General features: G+C 38.8%; 1 protein-coding gene across 1 annotated transcript in view; it reads left to right on the forward strand.

The window, feature by feature from the left end:
* Gpc3 (glypican 3) overlaps nt 1-23,682 on the forward strand; it is a 340,192-nt gene that overhangs the window by 171,254 nt on the left and 145,256 nt on the right. The window contains exon 3 of the mRNA XM_028764986.1: nt 16,917-17,611. Coding sequence (XP_028620819.1) covers nt 16,917-17,611 — 695 coding nt within the window. The remainder of the gene's footprint in view (nt 1-16,916; nt 17,612-23,682) is intronic.

Genomic DNA, 23,682 nt, shown 5'->3' on the forward strand with positions numbered 1-23,682 from the left:
AGAAAGAAAGAAAGAAAGAAAGAAAGAAAGAAAGAAAGAAAGAAAGAGAGGAAAAGATGTATGGAGAAGACGTGAGAGCAGGAAAATAAGGTTGTCTGTTTTAGTCTTTGTTAGTTTTTTGAGAATTTGTACAATGAATTTATGGGTATAAGATATTAGGAGTCAGTTTAATACTGTGTCCATTTTCTGCACTAATTTAAAAATATTTTATTAGTGCACAGGTATCTTTTGTGGGTATGGTGTATGTGGGGTGACACATGCCTTGGTGAGTGTATGAAAATCAGTGGACACTCCTGTGAGGTCAGTTCTCTCCTTCCAACTTCATGTGTGTTCTGCAAGGTTGAACTTTGAGGTGTAATTGCTTTTACCCACTAAGCCCCACAGGTCCCACACTAATGTTTTAGGATGCTCATTGCTATGAGAGAATAAGAACTCATGGTGGATTGTGATTGAAATGTGATTGTCTCCTAAGTCACAGGGTGTTGAGGGTGCATCAGACTTTAGTATTTTCCTGGCCTTTGGGCTATCAATAGGAAAGGCTTAAGAAGGAAGCAACCCTGTTGGAGAGGCACAACAGCTAGGCAATGTGGACATAAGGATTAGGAGATGGAGGTAGACCTGAAAAATCTTGAGATATACAGTCCCAAAGACTCAGAGATGAATTGCTAACAAGGAATAATGAATAAAAGTGAAGGGGATTGGGCGCCATTGGCTGCATTTAATAGAGAAGCTTTATCTTAATGATTTTCCACATTCTCTAGAGTTATATTTTGCTACACCAGTTGAAAGCCCAAAATACAGTTGATGATCATTAATACTAACAACAGGGCTCATGGGAGTTCCATGCATCATAGGGATGGACCACACATGCATGAGAAGGATTCTGTGAAGGACCAGGATTTGTGGAATGTTTTGTGTCATTACTCAGAAGGCCAAGAGGGGGCGCCAACCATTTGGTTGCTACTCTGATGTGACAAGATTTTTTTGAGGAAGTTTTCCTCAGAAATAGCAATGAATTTTGCCTACCATATTACATTCACACACATACACACGAACACACACACACACACACAAAGCAGACACACTATGTGTGTTAATGGCGTATTTAGAGTAGTAGATAAGTTACTAACAATTCCACAAGTGTAATTCTAAATTCAATGTACTGTGGATGCAAAAGGCCTCTTTGATGTGACAGAAAAGATGTCTTTTACCATTGTTCCTTGTACTCACTCGTTGACATTTGCAATGCACACCAATTTTTTTCCCTTCTGAGAAGCTTTTTACTTTCCATTAACTTTGGTCTTATCCTTTCTACAGGTAACACTTTAAAAAAAATCACTGGCCATGAATCTTTCCTTAAACTTTTAAAATTTCACTTGTAAGTGAATACATCCTAATGTTTGGAGTTAGCAGAAGATATACTTATGCTTCTTCTAGATGTCTAGAGGTGCTTTGTTAATGGATTATGATTCTGTTTCCAAGGTATCACTTTTGAAAATGATGCTGTCAGCACTGGCAATGCCTCCCCATAGTGAATTGTTCATGCACAATTATGTCATTTCTTGGTCATCGTATAAAGTCTTTAGCTTTGTTATAATCTTTTATACTGTAAATTTTGTTTTTCTTGTTGGTGGATTTTAGTTGTTGTTGTTGTTGTTTTGTTTTGTTTTTATAGTTGAGAGAGGAAAACTAGTAGAGGGTATGGTTTTTACATTGGTGCTCTGGCCGTGCTATCATTTGTGAGACACTCTATAAGTTCTTATTACTAACTCCTAAACACTGTGTGCCAGAGGCTATGCATGTTTATCTGTGGAGGGGTGCGTGTGTATGTGTCTATGAATGTGTATAGAGCCCAGACATCAACCTCAGGTGTCATTCCTCAGGAGACATCTGACTAATGGTTTTAGCCTGGGATATGCAGCTCACTGATGAGGCTAGGCTAGCTGGCCAATGAGGGCCTGTGTCTACTTCACTAGCAGTGAGATTGCTAGTATATGCCACGCTATATGAATTTTTACATGATGTCTAGGATTGAACTCATGTCCTCATGCTTGTGTGGCAAGCACGTTTCCCAACTAAGCCATTCGCTCCCCCAGCCTTGTACTTAATAAAAATATACATCCTAGTCTCTCTTTTTCTATTATTTGGTATTTCATTAATAATGAGTATGCCAATTGGTAGTACTTTCTCTCTTTCACCAAGGAGAATGTCTGGTCTCTCATATTGAATGTTAGTGAAGGATACTAGATGGTTCATATTGACTTCCAGCTCTGTACCACTTAGGATTTATGATGGTTTAGGCAGCTTCATTTTGTTTCCTGCACCTCCATTTTTCTATCCATAAAGTGGAGGGGGGCAGTAATCTCCATAACCACCTTATTGGATGGTTGTGGGGAAAGAAGGGCACATAGTGTATATGAGGGATGGTGGATGGTGACACTGTCAGCCGAAACAAAGTAATTAAGATATATGAGTCCAGCTATGTTGGGAAGAATGATAAGGAAATTATTTCTTGCTAGCACCCGGTCTTTCTTGATGTTTGTATGGGCTGATACCATGCAGCAGTCTTTGTTTTGGCATCAATACTCACTTACCTATGTTCAAATCAACATTGCCACCTGGCCCAATCATTTTTGGGAGCACGTTTAGTAGCCAGTGTGTAAGCTGATGCACATAACCCTTTGGCTTAAAAAAATGTACTTTAACAAGCATTGAGAATTGACAGATAAACTTTATTTCTTTATTTTTGTATATGAAACATTCAGTGCCCTCTATCTGGCATTCAGGGGAAGGAGAGCAAGGTCAATGCAGAGAAAGCAAAGGGACATGTTAGAACTTGTTGCCATATGAGCATCAATACCTTGTTCTATAGTGAAATCTCTGAACCGTCTGCAAAAGTTCAAAGATCCAGGACACACTAAGTAATTACTGGCCCATTACAAGGGTGATTTGAACATCATTTACATCAATATTCCAATGAAACATTGGTGTCAGAGTGAATTAGAACAGTACAGCACCACTATTTCTTATTGCCTTCTGTTCTCAGATGATTTGTATCCCAAGAAAGAATCAAAAATTATGTAATAAACTTCTGGTTTGGGCCACTCTGGGCTAAGAGGTGCTTGTTTTATTGACACCCATAGGGTGGTTTTTTTTTTAATGACAAATTTGAATTTCAGTTCATCTCTTAGTCTCTGACTTGAACAATAACCTATTAAATGGATTGCTTTTTTTCAATCAAGAATTATCAATGATGTCAACTCCATTGCCCCAGATCCCATGATTTGGAAGAGGTAGCTTGGGTCTGGCCTAGTGCTCTCCGCTGAAGAGGTAACAGTCAATGGTGTCTTCCTTTATCCTGGAATCAAGGAAGCCCCACCCTCCAAGCCTGCAAAGTAGCCCCCCAGGCATGGTTAAGAAAAGTGCTAAGCAACCAGAGCAGAAGACTTCATTAGGGAAGGCAACTGTAGCTGTATTTTAGCGATTCTGTTTAAAACACCCAATCTCAAAATCACCCCTTTCCAGGCATATTGCCAAATTACAGCAATGGACCATTTTTTAAATGCCCATTTAAAATAAGCCCCCTTGAATGCAGCACTATGGCAAAGGTCCTTTTGGCAAAAAGCCACTTTAGACATCAGCTCACTCAAAGCATTATTTTAAAACAGTGTCCAGGCCTTTCAGTAATTTGGGAGCTATTGCCTTTGAACCCAGAAAATGTCAGTGCACTGAAAACACATGGAAATGGTGCTGGCATTAACAATCGTTGGATCTCCTTTCCCACAGATAAATGTAAATTTTTCCTTGTCCATCTTTCCTGATTGAACTATTTTTCTCTGATTTAATCCTTTTCCTTATTCCCTTTAGATTTAAATATTACATTGTGCTTATGGGGGTGAAGAATCAGGTAGTGAGGAGGGAGGAAATTAAGTTACAAGCATCTGCTTTCCGTATGTCAAGTATTCCTCAACAAAATGAAAAGTACATGTGCCATTGTGATCTGGGCAGTACATCGCCTAATCTCACTAGTCCTGAATAAGGAAGTCATTGGTACATATTTTAGCACCAACCGAACAGAATTCTGAGACTTAGGGACCACCTAAACTTTGTTCTACAGCAATTGTTACAGCTTTAGGCATCACCAGAAATAGCCTGCAAATGAGATAAAATTCTCAGAAATGAGTTATACCAAAATGCAGGTTTGATTGCTCACTCAGTTGCATTTGTTTGATTCTTAGGGATGCAAATATATACAAGTCGTGCAACACTTCTATGTACAAATGTCCTATATCCTGCAGGACACAACAGACCCCCACCCCCTGCCCCACTGGCCCATAGCAGAGATTCCTCTGTCTGTACAGAACTATAAAGACTATGAACTGTAACGCTAATGAGTTAAAACCAGATGAGCTAATGGAGCTACAGGGGTGGAATTTCGGGGAAAAAAAATCTTGCTGTCGGGAAGATCTGCTGAGCTCAGGTTTTAGGCTTGTCAGAGACAGTTCTCAAATCATGGTCTTTGGTCTTTTGCAAATAATGACTTGGAGTTTATCAGAAGTTTGGTGACAAATGGAATAAAAAGTTGTCCTTGTCTGTCATCTTCCAAATCAGAGGCAGTAGTAGGTGTGTGCTCTCCTGAGTTTTAGCACAGAACCTGGGGCTTTCTCCAAGAATGTGGTAGTCCATATAATGGTTACTAGGGGATACTTAGATCATATAAAACAGGGAAGCTGAATCAGGTGTTTATATTTTTGAAAATGGCTGCTTACATTTCTGACCATACTTCTCTTCTTCTGGTAATCATTCTACAGTTGCTGCATCTCCTTTCCTTTTTTTTCTAACCTTCTATTAAATGCACCTCTACCTTTTGTTATTGTAATCAACTGTCCAGAATTGTTCAGAGGGTCAAATTCCATAAGGCCACTGGTTTGTGCTCACTAACCTCACATGTAATACTCTTCATAGTTCAATATAGACAGCCGAGCCACTGCTTTGTGAGGAAGACGATGTGCTCCCAGAGGCAAGGCACATGCCACTTATTTCACAAGGCTGTGACCTTTGGGTTATATATTGATGTCTTTAAAATTTTTATTAATTTTAAAGCAAATGCAATTGGATGTTTAATAAAAGACATTTTTCTAACTCATTTCCTTGTTTTTGTTTTTTTTTAAGACAGCCTCTTATGCATTCCAGGCTGGCCTTCAACACACCAGACTGTTGGGGCTGGTCTCAAACTCCTAGTTCTCCTGACTGAACACCCAAGTGCTGGGATTATAGACATGAAGTATTCTGCCTGGCTCAACTAATATCTTTACACTTGCTTCTTATGCTTCTTAGACAGTTGCTAAATTCTCCGATAATTACTACAGCAGTAACTCAGATAATAGCACAGCCTCCATTGATTTGGTATGAAGAAGTACCAATTACTATAGGACTCAGGCAAATTCATCTGAGTACCTCTCTCTCATCTGAGCTCATCAGAACAGGCTCTAGAACTCCTCCAAGACTCACAAATACTCCAGTCTTCATTGTCCTTAAGTCTCATGCTCTATCCTCCTAGAGACTGAGTATTCAAAAACTGTCGTGGTTCTCCCAGTAGTCCCTTAAGGATCTGTAATTTGAGAGAAGACCCACCTTTTTTATTTTTAACAAAGGCTAGATTTTCAATTAAATACCATAGTTTTATGGCTATAACAGAGCTCTCAGATTTCCATGCTCACACCAATAATCCCTTTTTTTTTTTTGCTGATTTTCTTCTAATTTTCATTTCATTGTATGTATAAGGCATGGCAGGCAGTACATTTCTGAAGAAATGATTGTATTATAAGAAGTTGGAATGGGTCAGCCTTTTTTCATACTTCTCACATTTTACCCATGTCGTGGAATTATTTTCTTATCTATTCAGTATATTCAGTGTGGCCAAGCAACTGAAGCATTACACTTATTTAGAGTTCAACAAACAGAAAAGAAAAAAGAAATGGACACAGTCTGTGACAAATAGATTCATCCTCTTTTATCTGTGTTGGGAGAGAGCAGATAAGCGTGCTATGGCGTATTGTGGAGGTCAGAGAACAATTTTACATGTTAGCTGTCTCTTTCTACCTCATTTGAGGTAGGGTCTCTTTGTTGTTTGCTGTTGCATACTCTAGGTGAGTAGGCTCATGAGTTTCTGGGGATTCTCCTGTCCCTGCCTTCTCTCTTTCTGTAAGAGCACTGGAATTACAAATATGTGCTACCACTTCTGGCTTCATGTGAGTCCTAGGGAATCTGACCTCAGGTCCTTATGTCTGTGGCAAGCACTCTCATAGATCTTTTGAGGCAGTGATGCCTAGTGGTTTGTTGGGTAATCTCTGGGTTCAAAACTGCATGAATTCACATCTCAGCCCTTCTACTTAATTCAGCTTCTCCATGTCTCAGTTTTCTTCTCTTCCAGAGGAGACAGCAGGAAACTCTCCTTATAAAGAAGTTTTGATAGTGATATAAATTAATTCACATAAAATGCTTGTAACATTGGCACAATAAGTGAATATTGTGCCAGAATAGAGTATCCTTATATGGATCCAAGGTTGCTGGTTCCTTATTTATTATTCCTGAAGCTTGCCTTCAAGTGGCGTGGAATCTTTATCCTTGAGGGAGATGGACAGTATGTACCAGCATTATACACATAGCCAAGAGTCATGTGTTCATTACTGCTACCGTGAACCACATAGCTGTATGGCTTTGATCCAGTCTTAATTTCAGCTAGCTCATGTGTGAAATTGGGATAATAATGTTTCCCTTGACTACATGTATGCACCGGTGCACACACACACACATACATACTCACTTTCAGCGATGGAGAAAGAGGGAGAAAATTAAAACAGAGTACCGATTTCCAATATCTGAAGTGATATGAGATATTTTACAGATATGTCATGGTGACTTATATATAACTGTGTATATTTAAGCTTTGAAAAAGTCATAGAACAAAGTACTCTTTTCATATATACACGGAGTTTTGTGCTTTTAAACAGAGGGAAGCCATGTATTATTTTATCACAGCTGACTATTACAAGCCTTTAGGGACCATGCACTTTTGTGCTCTACCCACAGACTAACAGATAGTATGCATTCAGTAAGAGTTAAATGAAACATATATTTATACCAATAATGTAGTCAGCCTAAAGAGACAACCAAAATAGCTCATAAATGTTCTCTTGTTTTTGAGCATTTGTTTAATATTCCTAACATCACAAAATGACAGGGGCCTGTGGTCATTTAGATGCCTTTTAAAAGAGTTGGAGTTTAGATTGGTCATATATCTTGAGGGACAGGAGGAGCAACGAGTGTCTCAATAAATTTTATGATTGGGTGGTCACATATCACAAATCAGTCTCTTCTTACATAAGAGAATAAACAAGTCTCACAGCTCTCTGTAAAATCTGAATAGAATATTGTTGTATGGATGGCTCAGTGAGATACCTATTAAATTAATGAGTGAATTATTCCTTCAGAAGGTTATGCATGTGTAGCTTTTTAAGGCAACTCAGATTTTGTACTTCTGGTTACTGGTGGAAATAAAGAGGGGACTGCTCATTCCATTACCTGTAGGGAAGACCAGTCTCTTGCTTTGGTGTTACTAAATCTTTGGCTGTAAAGTCCCTGTGGAAATGCAAATATCTATAGAAATCCTTACTAGCTTCCTGCCTGTCTCTGTACCAATACCAGGTAGTTTTTATCACTATTGCTCTGTAGTACAGCTTGAGGTCAGGGATGGTAATTCCTCCAGAAGTTCTTTTATTGTTGAGAATAGTTTTCGCTATCCTGGGTTTTTTGTTATTCCATATGAATTTGAGAATTTCCTTTTCTAACTCTGTGAAGAATTGAGTTGGGATTTTAATGGGGATTGCATTGAATCTGTAGATTGCTTTTGGCAAGATGGCCATTTTTATTATATTAATCCTGCCAATCCATGAGCATGGGAGATCTTTCCATCTTCTGAGATCTTCTTCAATTTCTTTCTTCAGAGACTTGAAGTTCTTGTCATACAGGTCTTTCACTTGCTTGGTTAGATTCACACCAAGGTATTTTATATTATTTGCAACTATTGTGAAGGGTGTCATTTCCCTAATTTCTTTTTCAGTCTGTTTATCTTTCATGTAGAGGAAGGCTACTGATTTGTTTGAGTTGATTTTATAACCAGCCACTTTGCTGAAGTTGTTTATCAGGTTTAGGAGTTCTCTGGTGGAAGTTTGGGGGTCACTTAAGTATACTATCATATCATCTGCAAATAGCGATATTTTGACTTCTTCCTTTCCTATTTGTATCCCTTTGACTTCTTTTTGCTGTCTAATTGCTCTGGCTAAGACTTCCAGTACTATATTGAATAGGTAGGGGGAGAGTGGGCAACCTTGTCTAGTCCCTGATCTTAGTGGGATTGCTTCAAGTTTCTCTCCATTTAGCTTGATGTTGGCTACTGGTTTGCTGTAAATTGCTTTTACTATGTTTAGGTATGGGCCTTGAATTCCTGATCTTTCCAAGACTTTTATCATGAAGGGATGTTGAATTTTGTCAAATGCTTTCTCAGCATCTAGTGAGATGATCATGTGGTTTTTTTCTTTAAGTTTGTTTATATAGTGGATTACATTGATGGATTTCCGAATATTGAACCATCCCTGCATTCCTGGGATAAAACCTACTTGATCATGATGGATGATTGTTTTGATGTGGTCTTGGATTCGGTTTGCTAGAATTTTATTGAGTATTTTTGCATCGATGTTCATAAGGGAGATTGGTCTGAAGTTCTCTTTCTTTGTCGGGTCCTTGTGGGGTTTGGGTATGAGTGTAATTGTAGCTTCATAGAACGAATTGGGTAGTGTTCCTTCTGTCTCTATTTTGTGGAATAGTTTGCCATTGAACTGATCATGGGGTTCTCAATGGAGGAGTTAGAGTGAAGACTGAAGGAGCTGAAAGGGTTTGTGGCACCATGAGGAGAGCAACAATACCAACCAACCACAGCTCCCAGGGTCTAAACCACCAGCCTGGGAGCACTTAGGGGGGAATCCAGGGCTTCAGCTGAATATGTAAAAGTGGAGGGCCCTGCTGGGCATAGGTGGAAGAAGAGAACCTTGACCTCATGAAGGCTGGATGCCCCAGGGGGTGGGAATTTTGAGGGTGGGGAGGGGGGAGTGGGGGGGGTGTAGATAGAGGTTACATCCACAGAGAAGAAGGAGGAGGGGCGAGGGGATTGGAGGTTCCGAGGGGGTGGTGGGGGATGGGGTAAGGGGACAACATAGGAAATGTAAATAAATCATCCAATAAAAAAAAAAAAAAATAAAATAAAAACAAAAAAAAAAAAAAAAAAAAAAGAAATCCTTACTAGCAAGTTACAGACAAAATTCTCCTCAAGAACAAGGGCTAGGGATGGGCAGACAGATGGGTCAGTGGTTAAGAGCAATTATTGCTTTTAACCCAGAGGACCTGGATTTGATTCCCAGAGCCCATATGGCAGCTCACAACTGTGTATAACTCCAGTCCAAGTAGGTCTGATGGCCTTTTCTGGCGTTTGTGGGAAACAGACACAAGTGGAGTGCACAGACATACATGCAGGCAAACTACCTATATACATAAAAGAAAAAAAATTAAAATAACAAGAAAGAGTTGCATAAACCATTGACAATTGACCTTCCTTAGAATGGTAGTTCATATCTAAGCATGGAAAACATACATGCCAATTGATCTAACATCACAGAAGATCCTCTAGGTAGTTTGTTCTTTATGCCAATAATTTAAGTTACATTGAGCAGAAACAGATTCTCATTAGCTAAAGCCACTTCCAGAATGCTTTCATGTCAACCTTTAAATGACACTATACCCTCTTAATGGAACAGAACCTTTCATTAAGTATCTTCTTCCCCCAAAAGGCATAGTTTTTCTAAGCTTAGATTAGCAAGTACTTAAAGAAAGAAGCTCTTTAGCTGTGATTTATGAATCATGATAATGGATCATAGAGCAAAATCTTCAGAAGTTGAGGAGACAAGAACCAGAACTAGAATGTGACATAATGGATTTTTTGGTCCAGTTAAAACATAAGATATTTAGTTGTATTCAGTAATCCATGTGCCCTGCCATAGTTTCTAGAGAAGGGCCTTTTCCTTAGAGTCAGCAAGCAGGCCTTCACCATCTACTATGTGAATTCTTGAAGAAACTGTATGACTTTACTTTTTTGGATAGCATTCAACTTCCTGTTTTAAAGAATGAACTGAAAGTTCTGCTTAGATGACTTTTTTTTTTTGCCTTTTTTAGTGAGTGTCATGGTTATACTGTTCTGTCTGGCTTCCCAGGGATGTCTTATACCATATGAACATGCACATTATTGGTCCTGTTGAAGCTGTTCATACTAAACCCTTTTAAATCCCATTTAAAAGTTAGGTACATTTAGCTCCAGTTTTTAAGACGTGAGGAAAAGAAGTGTAAAGAGAGGACTCTGACAGCTGCTGGGGAGGGCAGCATCTGCTAATGAATTCCTGAAAAGGCACCACCCATTTATAAGTGAGAGCACTTCTGTAATTGCCACTGCAGACATGCGATTGTATGATTGCAACAATATTTTGTCTTGTCTTTCTCCGTGTTCTTATTCACCAACTTGTTTATTGTTAATTTTAAGGCTCTTTAAGAATGTCCATAATAACTATGAGGTGCACTGTAACTAAAATACCAGGCACCTCAAGCCAGTAGAAAATACAGGTAAGAAAGATGGAGTAAGGTTATGACACAAAACACATGACATGAAGTTTATTATGCTTGATAGAGGGAGGCTATAAATTTAGCTGTAAGCTTTCAAGTCATAAATGTGAGGAGGGAAAAATTATGAGTTACATGACTCACAGAGTCCAGAAGGTGAAAGCAAACTAGTTGTTCAGGAAAACTAATGGACAGTAAATGGTAAGAACTAATTGGACTAATGGGGCAAAAGTGTGGTCAACTGTTGCAGGCTCATAAATTTTCTAGTACAGATTTTTACTTCTTGCTTCTGAGGAACCTTGCAATAAATCATTTTAATTTTCTTCTCTAGTCTTTAATAGCCTTTGGAGGAAATTCTATCAGTCTATCTATCCCTATCAATCAATCAATCAATCAATCTATCTATCTATCTATCTATCTATCTATCTATCTATCTATCTACCTACCTACCTAGTCCATCCATTCTTCCATCTATTTGTTTGTCTATCTGTTCATCCATTCATCCATCATTATCCCTTTGTGTCTATCTAATCTATCTTTCACTTATCTTTAATGATACACATAGTAACCCATGAAAAATGTTTCTTTCATTCTTTCTTTCAAATATTTCTTTACTGCTAGTTGATCTCCCTTATATTTAGAATCCTGCTGTGTAAAAAGGTAAAAGCAGAGATTATGTGTGTTTATAAGCTGCACACATAAATGACTTCTATATTTAATAGCAACTTATTCTTAAGCTTAGTTCTGGTTAAATTAATGTAAATTGTAAAGCACCAGAAAAATATAATACAAACTGAACTGTAGTATTTAGTGTTTTCTTTATGAACTATTTTAAAAAATAAAAAGTTTTACTTGCAATGTAAACTTTCTGTTTCTCTGTGGCTGGTTTTCTAAAAACAAAAAAAATCATTTCTATTCAAAAATAACTGAAATGTGTTACCTGTATGGGTGTTTTGGTCCATTAACTTTTTGCGTTGTGTTTTCCAACTAAAATTACTTTGTCATATGGCATCTATTGTATGCTAAAACTCCCTTTTTCAGGAACAAAATGTCAAAGCTGATTGAAAGAAAAAAGAGGGAGTGACTTAACTGTGTTCAGTGATTCTCATCACTATTTCCTTCAAAGACTGAAGGTCCAAAGTTCTAATGCTTTCAAAAATTAATAGACTTCATTTCAAATAATTTTAAATTTGAAAGAAAAATCAAGTATGTGATAAATGAAACACGATCTTTGGATAACATGATAAAAATGTTTTCTTTTTATAAGAAACTATCCGTCATCTACAGTTGTTGCATTTTGTATTCCCAGTAGATAGTCAAGTATCTGTTGTTGCTCTACACCCTTATAGTATGTAGTACTGTCAATTGTATGACTCTTAACCATTCTCCTGCCTGCATAGTAGCATCTCATTATGACTTTAATTTTTAATTTCCTAAAGATGTACTGTATTGAGAACCTTTGTTTGAGATTTGTGACTCTTTTTTGGAGAACCAGCTGTTCAGCTATTTTGCCTATTTTTCCAAGAAGGTTATTGGTTTTATTACTGTTGAATTTTATTTATATATTCATTCATTTATTCATTCAGTCATTCATTTAATGGTGCTTTGAATTTAACCCAGTCTGACACCTCAGGAGGTTATAACCTGTGTGTGTGTGTGTGTGTGTGTGTGTGTGTACACATGTGTGAATGTAGAAGCAGAGCTCAGCATTAGGAGTCACTGCTCAGGCATTATCCATGTCACTTTTGTGGAGTTTTTGTTTGTCTGCTTGTTTCTCATATTTTTCTTTGTTTCTTTGTTCCTTCTTTAAAGCCTGGGTCTTTCTTTAGTCTGGAGCTCACCAAGTAATCAAGACAGCCTAGCCAGTGAGTCCCATGGATCCCCCTGACTCTACCTCCCTAGCAATGGGATTACAAACTCACACCATTATGCCCACATTTTTTTATGTAGGTTCTGGAGCATGAACTCAGATTCATATGCTTTCACGGCAAGCCCTTGACCAACTGAGCTGCCTCCTAATCCTCTGAAAACTTTTACCTCAAAAACTAATGCAAATTCAGCCTCTAGCAATTACTTAAGACTAAATGTCTCTGCTTTTAAATTAAGGCCTTGGACTAGAAATATTACCTGTGTGAACCATATCTCCTCTGAGCCTCAGTTTCCTCTCCAGTAAAATAAAACCAAACACATGTGGTTATGTCACAGTTACTTAGAGAGTAGCTATAAGTATGTTTTCCATGGATTCTGACATGTATCTTGCAGGTGCCAGGGAAAGATTAGTTTTCTTTTTCCATCCAAGCACCTGTACTTAAAAATAAGGCTTGTTTTCAATCCAAGCCATTATGAAATATTCATCCTTGTAACATTAAAAAGAAAAAACTCAAAGTCATGGCCATCCTTTCAGTGCTGGGAAAACTGCTTTGAAAAAAAAAACTGCTTTCTACAACAATTGCTTATTCTACAGACCTTGAAAGGGATCCTATGGTTCATTTATTTTTCTTGTCTTTCAATCCCAAGTACATTCTCCTTTTAAAAAATATACTCAGTTGACTACCAAGAAGGCAAATCAAAGCCCATTTCTTTTAGTGTAGATCTGAATGCAGGAACATCAACTCCATATACTAATAGCCATTCTGCTGCCATGACAGACTATATATCTTGGGGGTGTGTAAGTAGAAGACGCTCTTGAACCATATAAACAGAGTCTCTACAGTTCCCCCATGCAAGTATATCTGGAGAACAGTGTCTGTCATTGAGCATTAAACATTAAGAAGAACACTGACAACTCTAGCATCTGTGGTGATCAGGATGGTGATGAGAACATTGAGAAATCTAGGGATTGGACTGGTGAGATGCCTAAGCCAATTGCCAAGCCTAACAACTTCAGTTTGATGTTGATTCTCAGAAGTCACATGGTGGAATGTGAGAAGTGCGTCCCATTGGTTGTCCTCTGACCTCCACAAGCATGCCACAAGCACGCACACACATATGTACGCACAATAAGTCAATAAAAATGCAATAACAAAAGGAAAATGGAAACTTTTCTTATCTAGGCATATTATCTCAGTTTATTAAATCTATTTATTTCCATCTGTAGATTATAAAGTCAGTGGATGTTCTGGGGACAAATTCTTCATGATATCTCTGATTCCATCAGACTTGTTCTACTATTGAGTGGACATAACTTCATCCAAGGAAAGAGAAAGAGGGAAATCATCTGTAGCTAAAGAATACATGATTATTAGACTATGTTGTCAATGGACTTACATTTCCTTGCATTTTTTCCTACCCTTGACTTTATTTCTTGAACCTTCAAGAGACTGAAGAAGGCCAAGAATCACTTTTCACTTAGTGTTGCCTCCTATGAGGCCCTGTGAAACCTTTATTGAGGCTTTGTATTTTGGTCTGCTGTCATGTGATACAGAAGTGAGAAAATTGGGCAAAATCCAGAGCTGTGCTAAGTTTGTTCTGACATGCAGACTTTGCTGTAGACAGCACATGAGAGCTGGATGTTCAATATGGACCCCAGCCTTTTCCCTCTGCAATATGTGTTGTTGTTGTTTCTGTAGACGAGTTCATGATCCTCTGTAATTTTCTTTTTCTATTGATCCTACAGTGCTGGCAACAGAACTTTTACAAAGAAATGTTATTGGCAGGAGAGTCTGTGGGTTTTTTCCTGCCATGTGTCTTGTATATTAGAGAATGTGTGTAACACAATTCAGGTTAACTTCACGTCCTAGAGAATTCATTTTAGAGTGGCCTGGATGATTGAGCTCTATAGGGGTAACCTGTCTGCAAAGCAGCCTTCTCCAGTCTCTTACTTCATGCTGCCCCAAGGCAAAGGTGAAAGTGCTGCTCTGCTTTATTGGTCTTTGGGTTTCAATTTCTTCTGGTACATTTTCATTCAGTGATGAGAAAGTTGATGGGAAAATGGTGAGTTTAAAATAGAACTTAACTTTCTACAAAGATTTTTGAGAATGTGTTGTAGACTCTAAGTTTGAGGACTGCTAGGGTGTAGCCATCACTTAGAGACACTGGTTGGAATTGATTATGTCTACTTTGCAACTGTGTGACCTTGGGGAAATATGTCCATTCTACTGAGACTCAGTTTCATTATCTATTAAATCAGTGTTGATAATACCAAATTCAGAAGGTTGTTGTAAAAAGTAACCATCAAAATGTTCTTTTATATGACTTATAATCTTCTACATCGCCTATAAATGTTTCCTTTTGAGGTAAGGTCTCGCTGTGTTACTCTAGCTAATCTGAGATTCCCTGTGTGAATCACACTGGCCTTGCACTTGGAGCAGTTCTCTAGCCTCTGTTTCCCAAATGTTTGGATTATAAAAGTGAGCCACTGTGTTTGGCTACTTGTAAACATTTCTGAGACGAGAATGGCTTGTCAGTGACCTCCATCTAGCTTATGTGCCCAGAGCACCTAGCAAGCCTAATATACAATCCTATATTTCTACCTAAAGTTAAAATGACTAAATGATCTAGAATATCAAATTTTCTGATGGTTTTAAACAATTGAGTGACTTGCCCTTTGCATTGGGCTGGATGACCACATAGCTACATTCAACATATAGATAGATTGAAGGATGGAGAGGAAAGTAATGAGTGTAGCTAAGAAGATTGTTATAAAGTTCCTCAGAATCATTTACTGTTCTAAACAAAAGAAAGCAAACAAGGGAGCATGAAGTGATTGGCAGAAAGGGAAAATTTGCTTCAGCATCAAAGAGTTGCAAAATGGAAGAGATCAACAAACGCTAGTACAGTGCTACAAAACCTGTCCTCAGACCAATAGCCAGTCCACATATTCTCAAAAACCTTTGTAGATGGCTAACTTCTAATTTAAATTCATTTTTGGTCTCTAGTGGCCTTGGAAACTCTTTAGAATTACACTGGCACCTCTCCAACAGTGCTGGGCATGTGGTGAGCTCCAGGGAAGAACCTAAGGAATGAGCACCACCTTGTGAGGGATCTAGGGCAGATGGCAGTGGTTCAGTCTAGAGCTCACTTCTGCCACAGATGACTGAAATGCTGGGCTAAGTGATCCCAAGGAATACAGTCTCTCTAGTAGTCTGGAGGTAGGAATAATTTGAATTTTCAAGGCTCATGAATTGGCATCATTTAGAGTACATCTGTCATGGACCCTTGCATTTTGGAAGGAACTGAAAGTACTAAGGTAAAAGTCAAGAAACTTGACTAGTTTTGTTCATTTTTAAACTCTTTCATTTCTTTCTTTAAAAAATCTTTTATTATGATTTTTTTCTTTTCACATATAAATGTAACACTCCAGTTATTTGCGATAATGTGTAGCTAGAATATTTTGATTTGGGGAAAATGAGATGACACATTACTACTTTTTTTCCCCTCAAAGCAGTGACACTGTTTCGGCTTTATGCCAAGGGCCTAAAGCAGCAGATGTGATTTTGAATTTGTGGTCTCTGTAGACTGGAGGAGGCTTTCAAGCCATGTGGAAGTTGAACTTACCAGAGGAGCTTAGCGTTTATCCTCCCAGATGTTCAGCTTGCAGTGACTATCAATATCAAATGTATAGATAAGTGTATGGATTGTTCTTTCCAGCCAGATACCCATTCAGGGGATAAAACACCTTTCCCAGGTCCGGCAGTCTGTCAGATAACTCCCTTTAAAGTTATTTAGAGAAAGTCTCCCCAAAATAATTAAATTTTTGTTATCTTTTGTTCTTGGCTAATAACTTGCTTCTCCTCTGGGTTTGAACAGGCTCTTGTAATATAAGATTGTATAGTATATGGTCTCTTTTGAAATACTTACCTCTGTCTAAAAATGAAATGTCCTTAAATGCAATCTTTTACCTGAGTGAATCGATGAAAGAAAAAGAAATAATTTCTCATTTAGCCAATTTTTAATCAATATTTTCATGAAAGGCCGAAATGTTGACTGAATCCTGGCAGTTGTCATTTGAAATACAATTCGTATGTTTAAGAATTTATGTGCACATCAAGATTTAGACTTCACACTCAGAAAGGGAAATTGATTTATGGGTGCAAACAACTATAGAAATATAGGTAATATCAGCAATGAATGTGAGTCAATTATTTAAGGCAAATGCATCTTAATCACCAATGCAACAGAGATATATCAAATTCATTTACACCCTGGATTTCATGTTTTAATTTTGGGGCATTTCTTTTTCTCTTACTTTACAGAGGCCTTTGAAATTGTTGTTCGCCATGCCAAGAACTACACCAACGCCATGTTCAAGAATAACTACCCAAGCCTGACTCCTCAAGCTTTTGAGTTTGTCGGTGAATTTTTCACAGATGTGTCTCTCTACATCTTGGGTTCTGATATCAACGTGGATGATATGGTCAATGAATTGTTCGACAGCCTCTTTCCAGTCATCTATACCCAGATGATGAACCCAGGCCTGCCTGAGTCAGTATTAGACATCAACGAGTGCCTCCGAGGAGCAAGACGTGACCTGAAAGTATTTGGCAGTTTCCCCAAGCTTATTATGACCCAGGTTTCCAAGTCACTGCAAGTCACTAGAATCTTCCTTCAAGCCCTGAATCTCGGAATTGAAGTAATCAACACTACCGACCACCTCAAGTTTAGTAAGGACTGTGGCCGTATGCTCACCCGAATGTGGTACTGCTCTTACTGCCAGGGACTGATGATGGTTAAACCTTGCGGTGGTTATTGCAACGTGGTCATGCAAGGCTGTATGGCAGGTGTGGTGGAGATCGACAAGTACTGGAGAGAATACATTCTGTCTCTTGAAGAGCTCGTGAACGGCATGTACAGAATCTATGACATGGAGAATGTGCTGCTCGGACTCTTTTCTACCATCCATGATTCCATCCAGTATGTGCAAAAGAACGGAGGCAAGCTGACCACCACTGTAAGTAACAGTCTTCAGGTTTCGAAGGAGTTGTCCCTCATTGTGATGGTGGGTGGGGTGACTGCTCCAGCAACAGATACTGATAGAAAAATAGAGAACGCAAAAACAACAAGCAAGTGAGAATGTAGATGGGCTGAATGAACTCTGCAAGATAGATAGCATGTTAAAACTACAGGTTATAGAGTCGTTATACCAGACTTTCTATTCTAGCTCCACGCACTTCCTTGCTATCGAGTATTGGGAACTAATTTTATCTTTATGAGTTTCATCTTTTGAATTCATGGAAAAAGAATAGCTTGTATTCAGACACATAGCATCTGTGTGGTATATGCTAAGTCTTTATTAAACGTTAGCTGTTATTGTTATTGTCACGATTCTTATGGGCATATTTCCTCTCTCTTATAAACAAGGAAACTGAAGCTTAGTGAATTGTATATTGCACAGGGACATGCAGTTCCATAGTTAGTGGAAGAGGCAGGATTCGGGAACTGAAATTTTAATTTAGTTATTATCACCTTCTATTCTGACTTCTCTATGTGGTCTTCATCACATATATCGCATTGCCATTCTGAAGTAAATGCAAAATATGATTTACAGAGAAGAGAGTCGTTGTCTACTAACTAAATCCACAAGAGGACATAAGAAAAGCATCTGTGTTCCCCATTCATGTTTGCAGCCTTAGCTAGACCAGTCTAAGACTGATGGGATTTGTAACGGGAGAAGGGCAATTCTGCAAGGACAATAGCAGCTTGCTTGGCTTCAAGGAGATTCTGTCACAGAACCACAAGAGAAAACCACTTCTGATGTAGAGCAGAACATACAGCCAAGAGCTTCCAGCTATGTTCTTTTAAGACAATGATTCTCAACTGCTTCCAGTTCCATAGGAGTATGTGCCAGAGCAGTACAGTATACTACTATTGTTGAGCTCCTGCTTGCATCTCAGATGCTCTGTTGAATATATATATGTCTCAGTGGTATACCCATTGTACAATGGAAGAATGAAGCTTAGAGAGTGTAAGTACTTTCCAAGATATCCAATATTGTTCTATTGGAGGAGTGGTGATTCAAACCCAGGCCTTGCTGGCCTTGTTGACTCCCCCTCTTTGCTTCCCTCGAGTACATTGCTGTGTACTCTGAGCTATTACTTAACCAGAATGTAGAGAGCAGCATGGGCTAGTTAGCCTTGTCTTTAAACTCGGGAAGTGCAAAGTGATAGGGGTAATTGGTTTCTTTGGTGAATTAAACTGGGAGAGAGGACAGAAATGATACAACCCTCAGCATAGCTACTTACAGAGCTGCTCTAATTGCCCCATTCACAGTGTTGGCCATTTAAAACCCATTTGCTGAGAAAATATTTTATAGTAAAATGAACAGAAATGCCCTATCTAACGATGGTGTTCTTCGATGGCTAATTATTCCCTTGACTGCTTTATAATTTGAGGCCATATTCTGGGGCCTTATGCAAAAGTAAATTGCACAGACCTAGAAAAAATGGAAAGTAAGTGCATTCATATGCTCATTCACTAGCATTGATCGAGGGTCCACTGTGAGTCTCACTCCAACCAAGGGCATCAAGGTGTGAGAAGATCTACAGTAAGAGGAAAATAAGACTACTTTAATGGCAAGATGCATGAGTATTTAAAGGTTATCCATGCACATTTTTTTGAGCGTAGCATAGTGGAACTTCCCAAATACTTTTAAAAACAAGAAAATAAAGTTTAGAGTGTTCAAGTGATACATGCCCACAGCCCTGGTCCTTAAGGACTAGGGCACGAGGATTGGGAGTTTGAATAGACTGGCTGGACTAATCTAAGACCAAGTCTCCAACAACAAACAACAAGAGAAGAAAAACAAAGCAAAACAGAAGAAACTTCTAAGAAACAAAACTATGCACACTGTTTTGATGAGGTCTAGGCATGCATGTTTGTTGAGTCAACATTTATCAACATCTGCTTTGTGCAGGAGCTTTATCAGGTGCTAGGCATTCATAACCTCCCAAGACAGTTCCGAAGTCCTGACGTGCCACAGTTTCTGTGGTAGGTGGACCTGCAACTGAATAAATTCCACCATAATGAATATTTTGCTGTGATATGAATATTAGAAAGGCAGTGTGAAAATTGAGCTAGTCTAATCCTATTTGAAAATGAAGAAATAAAGTCTCAGGAGGCATCCTCAAAGTTCTTTTTAGCTAAGAATAGAGCCAGAAACAAAATCCAAGGTATTCTGCTGCTGCAATCTAATATCTTTTCTGCCATATCACTCTGTTCCTCAGTAGATCCTTCCAGACTTTCCCTCTAAAAGTACCATTAGGATTTTGCAACAACATAAATTTGCATAGTTGTTTCAGGCTTTCAGACTTGTAGGTGTGTGTACATGTAAGCGTGTGCTCACACACATACCATAATATACAGTAGAGGGAGTACATTTTGTGTCATTATCGTTTAGGAGGAAAGGCCTTGGCTGTCAGGAGGTGCTCAGTGATGCAGTCCCTTTCTGTTTTGGCCATTAAGGGCCTGATTGCTCAGTCCTCTCATCTAGTTATGAGAGCATGAAGTCTACCATCCCCTGGGAATGCTTGAGCTAAGCCAGATAGCATATGTATGCTGCCTCATTGCTGTTATATGATCACCAAGACTAAGTTGTCTGCATCACCTGGTGGGGATTAGGGAATCACTGGCTGAGTCTGTTCCAGCCCACACTCTGTACAGGCTCCAAGCAGGCAGGGCTGTTTATTATGGTGAGGAGAACTGTGGGCTTGACTGACTGAAACACTCTGTTCATGCTGACAAACCCACAGACAGAATCCTTCAAGTCAACAGCTGATTTAAAATTAAGTGTTAACAAGATTCTGTTGAAGCACCCTCACTTTCTTTCTGTTAACACGATGGGAATGCACCACAGTAAAGCCGTGCCTAGTGTCAGTTGTACTGAGATCTCTCTTTCACATCACGCCATTCCTGAGTTGTGGGGGTGGGGCAGCTTTCTTGACTAGCTATATAAGTCATGGGATAAGGTATCCATACAGGGATGTTGTCCAGTCGTGTTGGTGTTGGTTGCTATAACCCATCTCACATCCTGAACGTGGATTTGGCCTTCTACATAGGTGTAACAGTTAGACTTTCATAAGTATAGATTGCTGGTGTTTTAGTTTCTCTAAGGATGGTCCTCAATCCTGTAAACTACCAGGTGAAGGCATGTGGGCAAATATTGGGCTCTTATTACTCACAGCACCCCTCAATGTAGCAAATGCTTGGCTCCCAAAATTGACTCATCCCCCAGTCAATGGGAGAACTTGATTAACATTGCTGGAGTCCAAGCCCAGAGATTCTGATAACACAACTCTACGGAGAGGCTAGAGAACTTGCCATTTCAATAGTGTCTTACTTGATCCTGAGGTTCCCTTAGGAACATCTGGCTATCTTCTTTGAAAGATTAAAGGAGATTGAGAAGTTGAGAAGTGAATAGCCCAGATACTGTAGGCTGGTTTGGACAGAGGTAGAACGATATATCGCTAAAATGGGGCTGCTATGTTAGATGCTAAATGAATTGTTAGATTAGGAAATGCAAGTACTCACTAAGCCCCAGTCCAAACTGCTAAGTGCCCAGTGAATAATGACTTTTCCTTACACTTTTTGAAGATTTGTTTTTACTATTTCAAATGATGCATATGTGTGTTCATGTGCATGTATATGCATGTGAATGCAGGTACCCTTGGAAGCTAGAGGCATGGGATCCCCTGCAGCAGGAGTTAAGTGATTATTATATAGGTTCTGGGAACAGAGAACTAAGGTTCTCTCAAAGTGCAGCAAGTGCCCTTAACCTCTGAGCTTTTTCTCCAGCCCACTTAAACTTTTTTCTTTTATTACTGGTGAATAAACTCCAAGAATCACATGTGCCAGAAAGTGTTCTATCACTGATCCACAACCCCAGCTCTATACACTTATCTTAGAGTATGATTGATCGGTTATTTTAGTGTAAATCAATTGAATTGAAAATGCCAATAAATAAGTAAAAGATATCTGTGTGCATATGTAAGAGAGCAAGGGAAGAAAAAAGAGGAGGATATAAACATCTATACTGAAAAGTTCTCTCCAAAAGGTGTTACTAATAATAGATCCATTCTGATCTTCAAATGGATTTGGAAGCAAGGATGCACACAAGGATGAGTATTGAGCCTTTGATAGTAGTTGGGTGAAAAAAAATCTCACTGTGAAAATTGATCAGCATATTATTGAATTCCACATTTTATACCTTGAAGCAAATATGGATATGCACAGCTTAGAAAGCGTTTACTTTCAGTGTTGCTGATTACCATGGCTTCTTTTTTTCCCCCCCAACATAGAGGATGGAGCCCAGCTTTGTATACATGTTAGGCAGACACTCTACCATTCACAGCCCCTGTAAAACATGTTTGAAAAATTCTATTGCTTTGTCTCAAAATCACTTTGATTGTCATTACTATATACCTACATGTAGATTATGTGCATTTCACGTACAACTCATTCATTTCTTACATGGCAGGTACTTATTCCTCTCTCAGAAAAGTTGCCAAAATATTCTGTAGCTAATCTCATTGACTGTCTTTAGTCCATAGTTTAATTGCTCATTTGTTGCTATTCATTTTCCCTTCCCCTTCCTCCCATATAACCCTCCCTGCTCTCCTTCAAATTCATGCTCTCATACTCTTTCTTGGCTGTTGATACTTTTCTTTTTCCGTATTTGTTGCTGTACTTTATTGACTCTCCTTAACATGCCCCTGTGTTAGGTTTTCCTGGCCCACAACTTTATTAACTTGCCTTATACTGTTTCACTGAAAGTTGTACAAAATTGCAGCCCTTTCTGTCACCACCGTTTCTCCCTTTCTTCTGTCATTGTGACTCACTTTAGCACTCCCTGGAAGAGATTCTGCAAATCTATTACACATTTCATTGTGGCAGCAGTGTGGTGGACACTGAACACCATCAAGAGGGCAGGGAAGCTGAGCATGGAAGATTCTTTTGCTCCATTTAGGGGTCACTAAGCCAGCAGGTTTTAGAACTCAAGAATCAGAGCTGGTTCTGTCTGAGTCCAAAGCTCTTGCTTGTTACCATGACTCTATATTGCTCTCTCTAACACTTCCATTCTCTAGTCACTAGAATCTTCATTCCCCAAACGCAACCTAAATTGGTTTTTCATTATATTATTTAATATCCTGTATTACTCCCTACTGTTTTTCCAGCTGCACAATCAGTTTTTGAATTCATTCTGTCTCTTTGGAGACTCCTGCTCTACTATTTCCCAATGAAGAACTAAAAGACATAAGGTTGTTTTGTTTTGTTTTTTCATATTCCCAACACTTAAAGGCACAGAATATTTTCTAAGAGCATATTTGTGTAGGTTCTGCCTGTTAGTGTTGTCAATGGTGAAAAATCTACTAAGTTCCAGTTGCAGTGTTGAGTCCCCGCCCACTGGAACAACAGATAGCTATCTTGGTGTTTGCAGTGATGAAACTCAGGGCCTTGTGCAGGTTAAGGGTGTGCTCTAAGACAGAGCTACATCTCCAGCCAGCCCCAACAGACAGTTTTCAGGTTATCTGGCATCTATTCTGAACATCAAATTATATTCAGATGTCTACTTTGGAAGTTCCTTAGCTAGTAACTGCCTACTGAGAGCCTAACCTATACTGATATCTAAATACACCCATTTCTTTGGCTAGAATGTTTGAAGAAGCAATACAGTCAGTAGTTATTTATGGATGGTAGGAAGTGTTGAGGCAGATTCTCCTTTTTGGGCCACAATAATAATTCACTCTATCAAATTCGTGCATTTTTCCTGTTTCTGTGAGTGACTGTAAGTCATCAGAATTTCCAAGATTAGCCTTACCGTTCGTCTCTGCCTTTGAAGGCTGAGGCCATTTCTCAGATGTCAGTTTGTCCTAGCTTCTCTCCTTGTATGCTATCAGTGCACCTTCATTTTTTAGTCTTAGACACAGATACTTTTTCTGAATTCATAAAAGCTGCCCTCCGTTCCGAAGAGATTCAGAAGTGATAAATCCAGCAACTATCTCAGTACCTCATTAGCGTCTTCAGGCC

The sequence above is a fragment of the Grammomys surdaster genome, unplaced genomic scaffold, assembly GCF_004785775.1.
Source record: "Grammomys surdaster isolate TR1022 unplaced genomic scaffold, NIH_TR_1.0 147, whole genome shotgun sequence".
Lineage (NCBI taxonomy): Eukaryota > Metazoa > Chordata > Mammalia > Rodentia > Muridae > Grammomys > Grammomys surdaster.